Source organism: Podarcis liolepis (genome assembly GCF_965112155.1).
Source record: "Podarcis liolepis genome assembly, chromosome: 4".
Classification (NCBI taxonomy): domain Eukaryota; kingdom Metazoa; phylum Chordata; class Lepidosauria; order Squamata; family Lacertidae; genus Podarcis; species Podarcis liolepis.
The window spans coordinates 41,561,124-41,576,596 of NC_139558.1; the positions used below are offsets into that span (position 1 = coordinate 41,561,124).

Genomic DNA, 15,473 nt, shown 5'->3' on the forward strand with positions numbered 1-15,473 from the left:
AGGTTTCTGTCAGCCTGTAACCTCTAAAATGATTTGCAGGTTGCCCCTCTCTATTTCTTTTTTCTTTTTTAAAATTACAAGCTTACTTTTCCTCTCTTTTATAAGGAGACTTCACTTGAAGAGATGTCTGATAAAGTTGCCCTGACACAGGACACAGTTAATGATGACAAACAAGGTACAATAGCAAACTGCTGTCTTTTAATTAATTAGGTTTCAGCTGGAAATGGATAATTTATACAGCCCCTCTTGGTTAAGAAAATGAAATGAAACTGGGCATCTCTGGCAAGGCATGTGGCTCCTGTCAATGAGCCCCCCCCCCCCCCCGCCTCCGGCCCGTCCTCTTACCTACTGAAAAAGCTCAGTGCTTGTATTTCGTAATAAAGATTGATGCTTCTGCATAACTGCCTCAGACAGTATTGATTTCTCACACAACCATCTGTGGAACAACATTATAGTAATGTTATAAGAACTAAGGCTAAGCTCTGGTAAAGTTATGCATGATATATGTACTATTCTTATCCGCTTAGCTACTAAATGTTTTTCCTAAACTTCTGCATACTTTATCCTGGGCTTCCAAAGGTTTACATCTCAACTAAAAACTCATAAGAGTAGTTTACTGTTGGGAGGTCTATGCAGGAAACAACAAACATTATTGAAGTTAAATGTATCTTAAAGCTTATCCATATTATGTAACTTCAACGTTGGTCTTAGCCCTGATAACTCTCTGTGTGAGCTGAATTCTTCTTAGCATGTGACAAGGACATTTATAGGGACAAATAAGAGTTAGAAGTGGTAACTGGGATAACCTTTTTTCCTATGTGGAATAATTAATTACAAGTAACATTCCGGTTTTTGTTTTTACTAAGGTCTGAAAGTTAGTGCTTCTTCCCAGACAATACAGAAGGAAGTCAAAGCATCTCAGCACTTGGCTGTCAAAACAGGTATGGAAAAATTCCTATATAACAAGGAGCAGGTTTGTTTTAATGTGGAATCTCTAAGTTTACTTACATTGGTGCTTGCTTCAGCATAAAATATATTTATTATTGGGTTATTAGCTATCAGCAATATAAAGAAAATGGCTTCAAGGGTTTCCAGTATACATAAAGTATTGACCAGAATCTTGTGCATACATAGCTGTCTGCCTATTATAACTAATTGGCTCTACCTTAGAATATTTTTCCTCTTCACTGTGTGAAGTATTAGAGAAGCTTTTGTAAGACTTGTGTATTTGTTGGTCTAGTGAATGAAGGAAGAAAAATGAAAAGAAGCTTATTCCTTGTTACATTTAAACTTCAATCTTATGCATAATCATTAGAATTTAATAGCACTTGTTTTTCCCCACATTGTTAGAAAAAGATATACTTTATTTTGATCTCTCTGTAAAAGCTATCTTATTACATTTTAAAAACTGTTTCAAAAAAGAAATAATCCAAAACGCACCTAGCAAAATTGGGTCGCTGAGCACCTGCTGCTGAAGTTCTGTCTCCTACATAAGAGGATTGTCATTAATGAATTAATAACTATCCCGTCTTCCTTATGCAAAAAGTCCTGAACTTACACATGATCTAAAGTGAAGAGCCACTTAGTAAAATCTACTTTTCTTCCTGAACTTTATTGACTGTCACTTTCGTTTAGTATAATACTGCATTCTTATAGTTCATATAAACATACAGAAAAATGTACCACTTGAAAGCAGATGTATATGTCTGAATGGTCCTGCATGTTAAAACCAAACCACTCTATATATAAAAAGTTAGTATCTCAGGAAGAAATAGTATATCTTAGGTATCTTCCTGTTCTGTAAGTTTTCTATGTTCTTTGTTTTTCGAACAATCAATAGATCATTGCTTGTCATGGCCAATTGAACCATCTTCGAGTTCTCCTCCCATGGCTGCAATTTTATGTGGTTATACAATGAAAACTTGTAACAGGTGCAGCAGTGTAATAATGTATAGAATGTAGCTGCACAGGCCAATTTGTATTTTATTGCTGTAACATGAGGTTCATGTGTCATACTGCTAATGGCCCAGGGCAGGCATAAAAATCTTAGTTCAATAAATGATGGTTTTATTGGGCCAGAAACAAACTGTCCATTCAGAGTGGCTGGGAAAACCCAGTCAGATGGGTGGCAAACAAACAAACAAACAAACAAACAAACAAACAAACAAACAGGTTTTCTGTCCAGTAAGTGGTATATACATTTTGCTAAATAAATAGAGTGTAGTTTCTCATTATGTCTGAACCAGGGAACCTAAGGTTACTGACTTCCAAACAAGTCAGGTTAGCAAGCCAACTTTTTACCATGGCTTAGTAACTTGGCTTGTTTGGACGTCAGTAACCAGAGGTTTCCAGTTTGGATTAACCAAAAACTTCCCTGCTTGTTTCTTAGCTCACATGTGGGAGCACAAAGCTTGCTCATATCTCATCTTAATACACTGAGAGATGATTGTTCAAATGCAGTCTGTTTGTTCAGACCTCAGAATACAGTCAAGGATTTTTTTAAAAATGTGAAATGCCTTATATTCAAGTGCTCAGTAGTGCTGTTCATAGGCAGCACATGTTTACAGTGATTCATCTTGAAGCATCACTGATAATTAGGGGATCTGACTTCCTGAAAATATTCCTAACAAGTGATCCTTTGTTACAGTTGCTCAGGAATCTAACACACTTAAAGCAAGACCAAGATCCAGGTAAGCAAAGGGAAGAACAAAGAATAATTCATTTCTTTCTGTGTGCACCTGTTCTTGCCTGCTACCTTCTACATGTTTGCAATCTATGGTGCGAAAATAACTTGATGATTTCCCCTCCCCCCCTTGCAAAGCAAAAAAAACCCATCATTATATAAAAAATAGAGGCTTGCTTGCTATGAACCATTAATTAGTTAGCGATTCTGGGCAGGGTAAAAGTAAGAACTACAAGTGATAGCTAGTGCATTTGTATGCTTAATCGCATAATATATATAAACTATTCGCATATGATGGGGGAGTGAACTAAAATTCAAGAGATGGATTTTTTAATCGTGCAGAGCAAAAGAATGGAAATTCCTGTTAGAAAACATTCAGGAAATCCATCTGAATCCCTTGGCAGTGAAAAAGACAGCTGCAGGTAGGGGGATTTATCTAGATGAAGTGAAATGGTTTGAATTGAGCAAAGTAGATGTAAATATAATTGGTTGGGTAAAGGCTCACAATGATGCCTAAATCTAACTCAGATTTAGGCATGCCTAAAACAGAAGTTTAAGCATGTGTAACTCTGCACTGTTTAAGAACCCTCATGAAAATTCATAATGATCTTAGTGTTTTGTTTCCATTTTTAATGAAACGGTAACAAACATCAACTATTTTCTAGTCAGCACTGCAAACAGTTATTGGCTTAGATCCAAAGACCTATGTGTAGAGTTCTGCACATCCCCAAGACTTCCCTGTGCCTCATTTGCAACCACTCAGTTGCTAGGAAAGTTGCCCAAGGTGCATGTGGATGAGAGATCGTTGTTGTGCTCAGGTTCTGCTTGCAGTGGTTGGCCACTATGAGGACCTTTTGCTGGAGTAGATAGAACTTTGGCCTAATCCAACAGGCTGTTATGTTCTTAACTGTGATGATTCCTGTTATTTGCCCGAATGGAGGATACTTGTGTGTGGGTAGAGGTAGTGTAGAAACCTTTGATACTTGAAGAGCTTCAGTGTAGCCTATCAGGCTTGTGCAGAGCTTATCAGAGGCCTGGGACAAGAGTCTTGTTAGAATAACGTTATAATTTTATTGCCCTTTTAAAATGTGTTTGGGGGGGTTATTGGATTGTTTTTGTTGTTATTTTGATTATGTATTTTGTGTTTATATTTTGTGATTTTATCTAGTGAACTGCCGTGAGACCTGTGTGTAGGGCGGTATACAAATTTAATAAATAATAAACTCAAACAAAACCCCCAGCCTGTCCCTAATTTTGTTGCTTCGGCCTCCGAGGCCCAGGGCAAGGGTACCTAGCTGCTCCCCCACCCCCTTGCATGGGCCTGTTGTACAAAGGTAAGAGTCACAACAGTTGCTCCTCACTTTTTGTCTCTGGCCCAGCCTGGGATTAAGGCCCCAGAAGTTTGTTCATGAGGGAATGTGGCCCTTAGGTTAAAAACAAAAAAGTCTAGCTCTGCAGCATTCCATGCCATGGTCTCGCAATGCAATATATACAACTAAGGAGTTTTTAAAAACTACCCATCTCTAAAAGCCACAGTTTTTAGAATGTCAGTTATACATAAGACTCCCTACTATAAAGAATTGCACACACTATATGTGTTGTGTACACCTGCCTGTACCATATTCAAAAGCCTTCAGTATGTAATCCCTGGAATGACCTGTTTCCGATGTTTTATGTACACATTTCCATCCATATATAGGTTTACCATATATTATCCCTTAAATAAAGTGCATTTAAGTGTGATTTCTGCTGATGATAGCTAAAGGCGAGGAGCCAAGTCACCAGATAACTATGAGGTGCTTATCCTAGTTCTACCCAAAGAACATCCTGGCACAGTACTATGAGTTCTGTGTGTTTGAAGGAGGTGTTACAATCCTCATATGGTAGAGAATTTTCACATGGTAGGTAATTACATCCTTTCCACTAACACCACAATAATGCTTAATACGAATCAGAATTCTGTCTGTATGACACACGCAGTTCACATTAAATATTATTGTGGAGTGGACTCAAGCTGGCTCCACCATGTGGCTGTAAAGCACCGTCTCTAAACATAAAGTCAGGGGGTATGTCATATTTAATGAATACATTCTTCCAGTGTTTGCTTTTTACAACCTTTGCAGTAGGCATAAAAACCCCAGTAGCTTTCCCCTTTTAATTTTGTCTTTTTTACCCAAGATCTTATTCAAGCACATCTATAGAAGATGCGATGAAAAAGGGGGGAGAACCACCAACTCCTCCACCAAGGCCACAGAAATCACATTCCAGAGCATCCTCCTTAGATCTCAATAGGATGTTCCAGCAAAACACACAAGGTAAAGTTTCGCAACCCTTTATATATGGCCTCTGCTGATTAATGGTTGTTAATACTGTAATAGGCTTTAAAGGCAACTGTAGTAGTTACATGCCAAACAATTTCCCAGTTACTTACACAGGCACTTACAGCTGCTTCACATATGCATCTTCATTTCTTGATGTTGCAACATCAGATGACAATTTGAATATTCAATGGGTCGGCACATATAGAACTTCCTTTTCACTCACTGTCAGTGCGAGTTGAAAGTGCCACTCAGTTGAGTTGCTGGACTTACTCTTCTTCCGGGAGTCATGAGGAAATGTGTCCTGCCCAGTCGTGTCCCAGGGGATCTTCCAAACAACCAAGGCTGTTGTGGGCATAGACAGCAGCAACAGGCAGCCCAAAGTCCAATTCCAGGCAATCAGAGGTTCCAGCAAGGGCTCAGGCAAGAGGCAAGTCAAGGGGCATTCCAAGGTGCAGGTAAGCCAAGGCCAAGATCAGATACAAGACCCAGGGCTAGTAGCAAGATGTTGCTCCAGCTGCAGATCTGCAGCCCCCTAGAAGTTTCTACAGAGAATCCTTCTCATAAGGAAGAGTCCTAAGTCACAGCTTACGAGGAGTCTTCTTCTGCACTCAAGCATTCTACTTGACTGTGCGGGTCTTGGTCTGCCTCTTGAGGTGCCATCATTCCCAGGATTTCAGGGGTGGTTCTGCCTCTGCTTCAGAAGCTGAGCTTCCTTTCTGGGGGGTGGTTTGCCTGCCAGTCCCATGCAAAGGCCCTCCTGGTTCTTCCTTGACTGTTGTTGTGAGCCATTCCTGAGCTTCTGTGGGCTTTAAATCACCCTAAGACAGATTCTTCTCAGGTGAGGAGTCATCTGTCGGGGATGGATGTATAAAAGTTTATAAAAGTTATAAACTGCTTGATTGTAAAAACCCTCAAAGCAGTTTACAAAAAATGGGAAATGAAGCCATGTCTTGCATTGGTGAACCAGTCCTTAGCCCTTCATGTATACTGGTTGAACAGTGCATTCCTTTATATAACCTTGCTCTGAAATGTCCAGTGCTTCCAGAGAACTTCTAGTTAAACAGATAAGTTTGTCAAATTTCCTCCTCCTGGATTATATGCAGCATGCTAGCCAAATATTATGGCCTGACTGGTGTTTGATACACCCCAGGTTTTTGCATATATTTATCAGATAATTGATAGGCTGCAATACTATATATGACAGTTGTTCAATGCCAAATGTGGCTTAAGAAAATGCAACTGCATGTTAGCACAATTTAAAGCTCATGAGTAAGAGGGACTCTTCCTTTGGTTCAAAACTAATAGGATAGTTTTATGTTAAAAATAAAGCAGATTCTGTAGCTTATGGACCAAGTTTAATATATTACTACTCAGCTATTTGCATATTCCTCTTGGAAAATAGCACATGGCAGCTGCTTGGGTTTTTTAAATTAAACATTTTTTCAAATGACTGTCAAACTTCAGGTGTCTTTAAGCTTGCTCTCACCTCAGCAGTACCATCATTTTGCAAAGTTGCTGGTGACTTTGGCTAGGAAAAAATCTGTGCCTCCATCGTATGGAGATTTTGTCCATTTGTAATCATCTGAGAAACGAATTTTTGTTTTGGAGGGGTTCTTTTTCATTGTTTGCTTACTATCCATTGATGGAGATTTATTTATTAATTTATTAAATGTGTGTCTCTTCTTATACATACATGCGAATATTGCCTAAGGGATAGCTCAGCCGGTAGAGCATGCGACTCTTAATCTCAGGGTTGTGGGTTTGAGCCCCATGTTGGGTGAAAGATTCCTTCATTGCAGGGGGTTGAACTAAATGATCCAAAAGGTTTGATGTGTGTATTTATATGTTTGCATATATAATTTTATAGATGCACACACATCCAACTATCTTTGGTAATAGTGGAGACCGCAGCACTGTGATATGTTTTCATTATGATGCAGTGACCCAAAAAAGCATCTCTCAACAATTCATCATGCTGCCTTCTGTGTCTCTGCTTTGCATACTGAACATTTCGGGTTCCAGGACTTCTTCCACCTGGCCAGCTTTGTACTGCTCCTTCTGCTACAGACTGTGCAAATGGCTGCTTAATTCCTTAACAGAAGAGCTGGTGTGTGCCAGCAATTTGCCTCATGCTGCATTTCCTATGCTGTGTTCCTTTTAATCATGCTGTGTTTAATAGTCTGATCAGTACATTAAATTAAGAAAGGTGGAAACTCAGACTAGTCTTTCAAGTTTTATATGGCTGGATAAAAACCTACAAAGCCCACCCACAGAACACTTAAGGTATTGCTTAAATTTAAGATACTGGTACAATCTTCTGCCGGCTATGCATGCTTAGTATAATTTAAGTCTTCATCAAACTGTGATGAAGCCACATAAATTAAATGGGTTATGTAAAATATAAGCAAAATCAGAGCATTTAGATCCTATACACATTGCTATGTAGTCTTCTGTCATATAGCTCTGCATTTAGGGTTGTATTATTCAGAAAGCCCACAAATGCATGTGAAATAGGAACTGAGTAGGCATCTGGGGTTTTTCCTTAGCCTTCTATAATTACAGGGAAAAGTCATACAAAGGTTCCACCTGTAAATCATGAATTCCTATTCATGTTAAATGTACTATTCTATTCAAGTTGCTTTATGACAGCAGGCTGTGGATGAAAGGGCACCTTTCCCCCCTGAAAAACTGGTACAAGTCCTGAATAAATGAGTAGAGCTGTACACTCCTGCTTCAGAATCTGGAGCTAGGTAATTAATTTTTAACACAGTTACACGCTATGTATTTGGAGCTGGATATTTGAAGAAAATAGTAAAGCAGAACTTTAAACAGTAGAATACAGGAACTTACTTATAGACTGGCATTGATGAAAGAGAAGCAAAACATTTTGCCTTACCAGTTTTTTTCCAATCAGAAGGGGTAATTCAAAATTGAAAGGGTACCTCAGTGATAATCTTGGCATACTGGAATTTTAACAAAGATCATGTCCTTTCAAATTGACCTCATTTAAACAAGTATTAAGGAGTTTGTAATTACACGTACTAGAAGTGTAGATTAAATAATAAACACCAGAATTCAAGGTTGTTGCAGGAAGTTTCCATGCAGATATTGGGGTTTAATATTCATCTAATAGCCCCTTTCCTAGCAGAGCCCCTGAGGGAGTGACACATTGAATGCTTCTTGGTTCATGGAGGAGTATGCTCAAATGTGAGCCACCATTGAAAACAAGACAGGGAAATGCAAGCTTCTTTTAAAAAAGCAAAAAACTAATAATTACCATATTTTTCCGTGTATAAGACTAGGTTTCCCCCCTAAAAAAAAGTCAAAAATTAGGGAGCATCTTATACATGGATACATCTCCCATTTTCTTAACCTGAGTCCCCCAAAATAGGGGCGTCTTATACATGGGGGCATCTTATAGACAGAAAAATACTGTATGTATTTTACATATCTTAGCACATCAATTATACAATTGTCATCGTTAATCTTACACTCCACACACTTGACTTCCACACACATCTCCTTAATTGCCACCCATCTCCCTTAATTGCCACCCATCTTCTGCTTATTTTTAACTGCTGCTCATATATTAACCCCACTTGGGTCTCTGGCTCTCTCTTTCCTTCTCCAGCAAGCCAGCCTTTCTCCTCTCAGGGCTATTGAAGCCCATGAGCTCCAAGAGCTCTTCATTAGGCCTTGGTGATAACAGCGGCTCCCTGTAATGGGCTGTGCTGACTGAGTTGCCCTGTAGAGTTGCATTGGGATCTTCTTAAAGGGGCAGTCATGTCCCTTTAAGGGAATCCCCTGGAGATCTTCACAGCCCCAAATGCAAAAAATAATAATTTTAAAAAACAGACTCAATTTCTGGGTGGTTGTTGTTGTTGTTGAATATCTATTTTCCACAACCTTGATATGAAGGCCATGGTGTTTAGATTATATTGGCAGGATGTGCTGTGATGTGCTCTCTTCTCTCTGTGTGTAGTGCTGAACTGAATTGTTTCTAAGTGTGTGCATTTATGTAAGATCAAAGGAAGATCTTAACTTGTTTATAGAAATTATGAATCAGTACTTTCTAGCACCAGCTGCAGGTGTGTTGCGCCATTGCTCTTTCCATTTTTGACCCTTCTCCCCCTCCTGTTCTTTATATAAAGCACTTTGGACTTAAGATGATTATATACTGCACTGTGGAATTTTTATTGCTAGCTACACTTAGACTACAGAGCCCTAAAGTTACATAAACATGTAGCAAGCATTTCCAGAAATTTAGCATGCTTCAAGATGTCCACCTACTTCCATGGCACTTCTCATAGAAACAGAAATGTCTGTTATGCTTATTACATCTTTTTTGTGGAACCTAAGCCGCTGGATTACATACCTGTCTTTGATATCCACATGGAAGTGGCCCCAAGTGAGCATAAATAAGCAAGATTTCTAATACAGTAGTTTCTCCATAAAACAAAATGTACAATCTGCATTGTTGGGATGTATTTTCATTTGCATAAAAATTGAAAGCCATAGTCTCTGTTCTGAATATTTTTAGAGTTTGACTTTCAGATTTTATTCAGTTGAGAATGAGTTCAGTTCCTAAATGCATGCACACATGCCATTACTGTCTCTAAAAAGCAGAATCCAACAGTGACAAATCTAGCATGCCACTATACTTGCCTGTCTACTGCATATATATTATAATATATAGAAATACATTCACATGCATGTGCATATTTTCTTTCTTTCTCTCTGACTCACACACACACACACACACATATTGCTTTCCTGCTTCGGAAGAGATTTTTGCTGATGCTCTGTTCTAAGAACTCTGGATTGTGCCTGGGAATAGTGCTCACATAAGCATACTACTTTCAAACAGGTCAGAGATATTCTGAAACAGCAGGATTTTATGAATATTTCATGAATAGCTTAAGTTAGAATTTTAGGATTAAAAAAACGCAGGAAACTGGGTCAAACATGCCTGGTCTGAGCATTTTGCTTGCCTAGAATGCTGAATGCCCAGATACAGCATATTTTCCTAAGCTGAACAAGATGTAGTGCATATATATATATATATATATATATATATATCCTGTTGTGAGAGAAACAACTTAATGTTCTGAAATGAACTGCATTCTGTACCTTTGGCGGTGCTGAAAAGATACTGCACGTGAAACCCTTGCTTGGAAGAAGCCCTAGTTTATTATTTCCTTTTAATGCAATTTGCTATTTCTCCTTGGGGATTTACCTGACCCCACAGATGGCAGTGTTAAGGGTCAGGACATGAACACACAATAAATATTTGCAGTGGCTTTACAGCAAGTTTAATAAAAGGACAGCAAATGAAACTTTTTGTAATCCTGTTGTGGTTAAAAATTGAGTTTTCAGTAGAAATTCATTTCAAGATATAAAGAAAAACTATGGATTATTGGCAACACATAGTTCAAAGTAACTAGTTTCTCATGTAGGTGCTGCTAAATGCATTTGAGAGCACCTTCACTGAAAGAATGCAGGACTGATTATGAAACCTGTTTTTAGATTGCAACATGATGGATTAATTTGTGATGTTGCTTCACTTTCAGTCTGTATATGCACACTGGGAAGATCTGGGGAACTTCCTGACCTATATACCTATATACATTTTATGAACACAGACTTAACACACACTCGTGATTACTCCCATCAGTCCCAGCAACTGTGGGATAATGGCCAGGTATGATGAGAGTTGTAGTTCAGCAACATCTGGAGGACCAAATGTTCCCTACACATGGGTTTTGTGAATTCCAGCACAGGAATGTCTGTTTTGCAACAAATAATCTTGTGTCATTTAAAGACTAACCCATATCATTATTATTTACATTTCCATGGACTCAAGTCTACTCTGGAAACTCTGTGTAAGAGATATCTGATGTGTGATACATGCTTTGACTTTTTGTCTAGCTGTAAGGATAACATGTCATTACTGCAATATATACCCAGGTTGCAAATGCTGTAGCCTCCAACTTTTCCAGGACTAGAACCCAGTTTTATTATTTTAATCAAATATTCTGCTACTCCACTCTTTATGCAACCTAGAAGAACTTGGGGATTGGCTAATTCAAGATTGGCAGGGTTTCTATGTTGCTGTTTAAAGAGTTACCTTTCACCTTCAGCTATGTGCACAATATTCACTGCATTTTTTTTTTCTTAGCACATCCATTTCTTCCCAATCATCAGCCAAATACAGGTATAACTCACAACTATATGTATACCCAATGTATACCCAATACAATTTTGTTTCTGTGATAAAGTAAGAGGAGACCATAGTGATGCTGCTTCCCCTACTGAGCTCTTTTGACAATTTCCACAGCTCTGATCATTGCGCCCTGTTCTGTGATTGGTGGCCGCACGTTTTTAATGGTTTTTAAGTGCTTTATGTATGTCCTTAAATTGTTCTTTATTTTTATTTTATCACTATTGTGTTTGCCACCCTGGGCTCCTTTGGGGGAAAAGGGCGGGATACAAATTTAATCTCCCGCTTGGACTACTGCAATGCGCTCTACGTGGGGCTACCTTTGAAGGTGACTCGGAAACTACAGCTAATCCAGAATGCGGCAGCTAGACTGGTGACTGGGGGCGGCCGCCGAGACCACATAACACCGGTCTTGAAAGACCTACATTGGCTCCCAGTACGTTTCCGAGCACAATTCAAAGTGTTGGTGTTGACCTTTAAAGCCCTAAACGGCTTCGGCCCAGTATACCTGAAGGAGCGTCTCCACCCCCATCGTTCTGCCCGGACACTGAGGTCCAGCGCCGAGGGCCTTCTGGCGGTTCCCTCATTGCGAGAAGCGAAGCTACAGGGAACCAGGCAGAGGGCCTTTTCGGTGGTGGCGCCCGCCCTGTGGAATGCCCTCCCATCGGATGTCAAGGTGATGGACAACTACCTGACATTCAGAAAACATCTTAAGGCGGCCCTATTCAGGGAAGCTTTTAATGTATGATATTTTAGTGTTTTTTGGTTTCTGTGGAAGCCGCCCAGAGTGGCTGGGGAAACCCAGCCAGATGGGCGGGGTACAAATAATAAATTATTATTATTATTATTATTATTATTATTATTATTATTATTATTAAACAAATAATTTTCCCAGTTGACAAATTAAATACAAGGGTGCTACAAAGAGAAGGCTGATCACGGCTGCTTTCCCATGGTGTCTGTTCACCAGACAGGTAATGAATATCTGATGCACATAAGACCCTTTCATACATTACATACGTGAAGAAGGTTCACATGATGATTAGGGTCACACACTTCTGTCCTGGCAGCATGCACCTGGGCTAGGCCTGTGCAGATATCTGGCAGATATCCTCTGGAGAGGAGTCCCTGTGTGGGGGCTGCTGTCCTGTCCCCTCATTATTATTTATTGTATTTACTCTCCACTTTCTGCACAAAATATCTCAAAGCAACTGACAATTGTAAAATATGTTGTTGTTGTTTAGTCGTTCAGTCGTGTCCGACTCTTCGTGACCCCATGGACCAGAGCACGCCAGGCACTTCTGTCTTCCACTGCCTCCCGCAGTTTGGTCAGACTCATGCTGGTAGCTTCAAGAACACTATCCAACCATCTCGTCCTCTGTCGTCCCCTTATCCTTGTGCCCTCCATCTTTCCCAACACCAGGGTCTTTTCCAGGGAGTCTTCTCTTCTCATGAGGTGGCCAAAGTACTGGAGCCTCAGCTTCAGGATCTGTCCTTCCAGTGAGCACTCAGGGCTGATTTCCTTAAAAATGGATACGTTTGATCTTCTTGCAGTCCATGGGACTCTCAAGAGTCTCCTCCAGCACCATAGTTCAAAAGCGTCAATTCTTCGGCGATCAGCCTTCTTTATGGTCCAGCTCTCACTTCCATACATCACTACTGGGAAAACCATAGCTTTTACTATACGGACCTTTGTTGGCAAGGTGATGTCAAGGTATAGTCCGTATAGTTGTAAAATATACAGAATACAAAATAAAAGGCAACATCAAAAGATAAAACAAGTATTGATAAAAGTACTAATCTGTGGAATCCTCAGCATGCATGAGGAGGAACACACACACAACCTTTTGAAGGAAATAAACGTCACCACCAACATCAGGCTGGCAGTGAAATTTAAAAGGCTTTCCTTAGTGGCTGTCAGTTCCACCTGCATGTGGAGAAGGGTGGGAATAAGGTTTTCCAGCAGAGAAGGGTGGTGATGTGTAAGAAAATGGTTTTATCAGTGGGGAAATGTTATCAGGAGTAATTGAATAATAGTGTGAAGAATTATCAGAAAGACTTTCCTATAGAGGAAAGATTAAAATGTGAAAACAGTCATCCCCAAATATGTACAATCCCTGCAACTCTATGGGGGGGGGGGGGAGAAACTATTTAGTAGAGGTCTAAGGATGCACTTTAAGGGATACAAGAAACACAGAAGTGAAATTCAGGGGCAAATCTACTTTCTTGCATAGCCATCAATTTAATTTAAAAATCTTATACAAGAAACCCTGAATTAGGGCAGTCACATTTGATACTTTCATTGGGATAAGTAAGCAAGTTATTTACTATTAAGAAGCTATCCATCCAATTGCTAATTGCATGGTGATGTCGGTTTCTCAAGCTGGAAATGCTACAAAAATGCCTCTTTTCATATGAAAAGCAATCCAGACTTTGTAGCACACACACCTTCCAAATGTTGAAATCTAAACCCACTGACCATTCCCTAAGAATCAGCAACTGAGATTATTTTAACTGGAGACGTCTGGGGTTGCCTCGTAATGCACTTGGAAAATTCTAAGTTGTACCTAGGTTGATGTTCTGCAGAAACAAGTTAAATGTTTTATGTACAGTGGTACCTTTAGTTATGAATTTAATTCATTCTGGAGGTCTGTTCTTAAACTGAAACTGTTCTTAATGAGAGGCGTGCTTTCGCTAATGGGGCCTCTTGCTGCTGCTGCACTGCCAGCACACGATTTCCGTTCTCATCCTGGGGCAAAGTTCTCAACTCAAGGTAACTCTTACAGGTTAGCGGAGTTTGTAACCTGAAGCGTTTGTAACCTGAGGCATTTGAACTGGAGGTACCACTGTACTTAAAACTGGCCGATGGGATACCCTTGAGCTTGAACAAGTATCGAGTTCGCCTGGACCTTCTGCACCTTCATGATACACCTTTAGGTGCCACGTGAAAATCTTCCTCTTCAACCAGGCCTTTTTGGTTGACTAACATCTTACATACTTTTAATTGTGTTTGTGGAGGGAGGGGGGTTATTGGCTTGTTTTGTTTTTATTATGCATTTTGTGTTTTTATCTTGTATTTTTATGCTGTGAACTGCCTTGAGATCTACAGACAAAGGGTGGTAGACGAAATGAATGAATGAATGATGCCATTCTGAAGTCTCTTTCAGAATTGAGTAACCTTTATGTGTTTGTTGTTTCAACATTTAAAATTCTAGCATTTGTTGTTGCAACATTTAAAATTCTCGCATTAAGGTAATGCCATGGGAATGCTAAACAGGAAAATGATTCCTATATATACATTAACTGAAGCCTGTGTGCAGGCTTTTCATAGGTATCAAGCTGTGAGAAAAGGATGTTGGACTGGATGGGCATTTGGCCTGGTCCAGCTGGACTGTTCTTTTCTGTAACCTTAAGCAGAGAACACATTTCTCGCCATAACCTTTGGTTTGAACATTCATAGGATTTTTCACTTCCAAAACATGAGCGGCCTTAAACACATATGTGGAAAAGTGAGATATAAATATTTTAGATAAATTAAAATGAAAACTGGCTAAATGGGGAGGGGGAAATACCATTAACATAATACATGTTTTTTTTACATTCGATGACTGCAGTTTAACTTTTTTTCATCCTACAAATGTGTTTGTGGGTTTTATGGTTAACGTTACCTGAATTCTAATAGCTCACCACCTTGGTGTTTGGGTTTCAGCATGTCACCAGACATTAACAGACTTCAATATTCTCATTTATTCCTTTTCTTTGTTTGTTACACATACCCTTGGCCAGCATTCACTATTTTCCTATAAATCTTAAAATGCAAAAGTCTCTATTATTCCCATATGCTTTATAAATATCCCTGCCCAAATAAGTTTAAAAATGAGAACATGGTTAAGATTTGATATACTTAAAAAAATGCATGTGCAATAAGATTCATAGCTTAGGATACATTTATCTATATAGCGTTCTCGTGGTGTGACTTTAGTGCTAGAATTTTAAATGTCCAAATAACAAACACAAAAGAGGTTGCTAAGTATCTTTTCAAATTGTGTTTGCTAAAAAGGATCAGCAGTTATAAGGGGTTGCTAGAAGGTTAACTATCAAGAGATTCTTCAGTCGTGCTTCATGTGTACGTATAATCTATGTGTCATTATAATTGCTTCACAAAGCCTCGTCTTCTCTGCAGTTCTGGCCTCTAAAGGTTTATGGATTTAACTGAAGCCAGATTGGGAAGTATAATAGATGGTCCCAT

At 39.3% G+C, this 15,473-nt stretch overlaps 1 protein-coding gene across 2 annotated transcripts in view; it reads left to right on the forward strand.

Annotated features, from left to right (window-relative positions):
* REPS2 (RALBP1 associated Eps domain containing 2) overlaps positions 1-15,473 on the forward strand; it is an 82,605-nt gene that overhangs the window by 42,310 nt on the left and 24,822 nt on the right. For both annotated transcript variants that reach the window (XM_083501918.1, XM_083501917.1), the window contains exons 11-14: positions 106-175; positions 867-941; positions 2,648-2,690; positions 4,862-4,998. In XM_083501918.1, the coding sequence (XP_083358044.1) occupies positions 106-175; positions 867-941; positions 2,648-2,690; positions 4,862-4,998 (325 nt within the window). The remainder of the gene's footprint in view (positions 1-105; positions 176-866; positions 942-2,647; positions 2,691-4,861; positions 4,999-15,473) is intronic.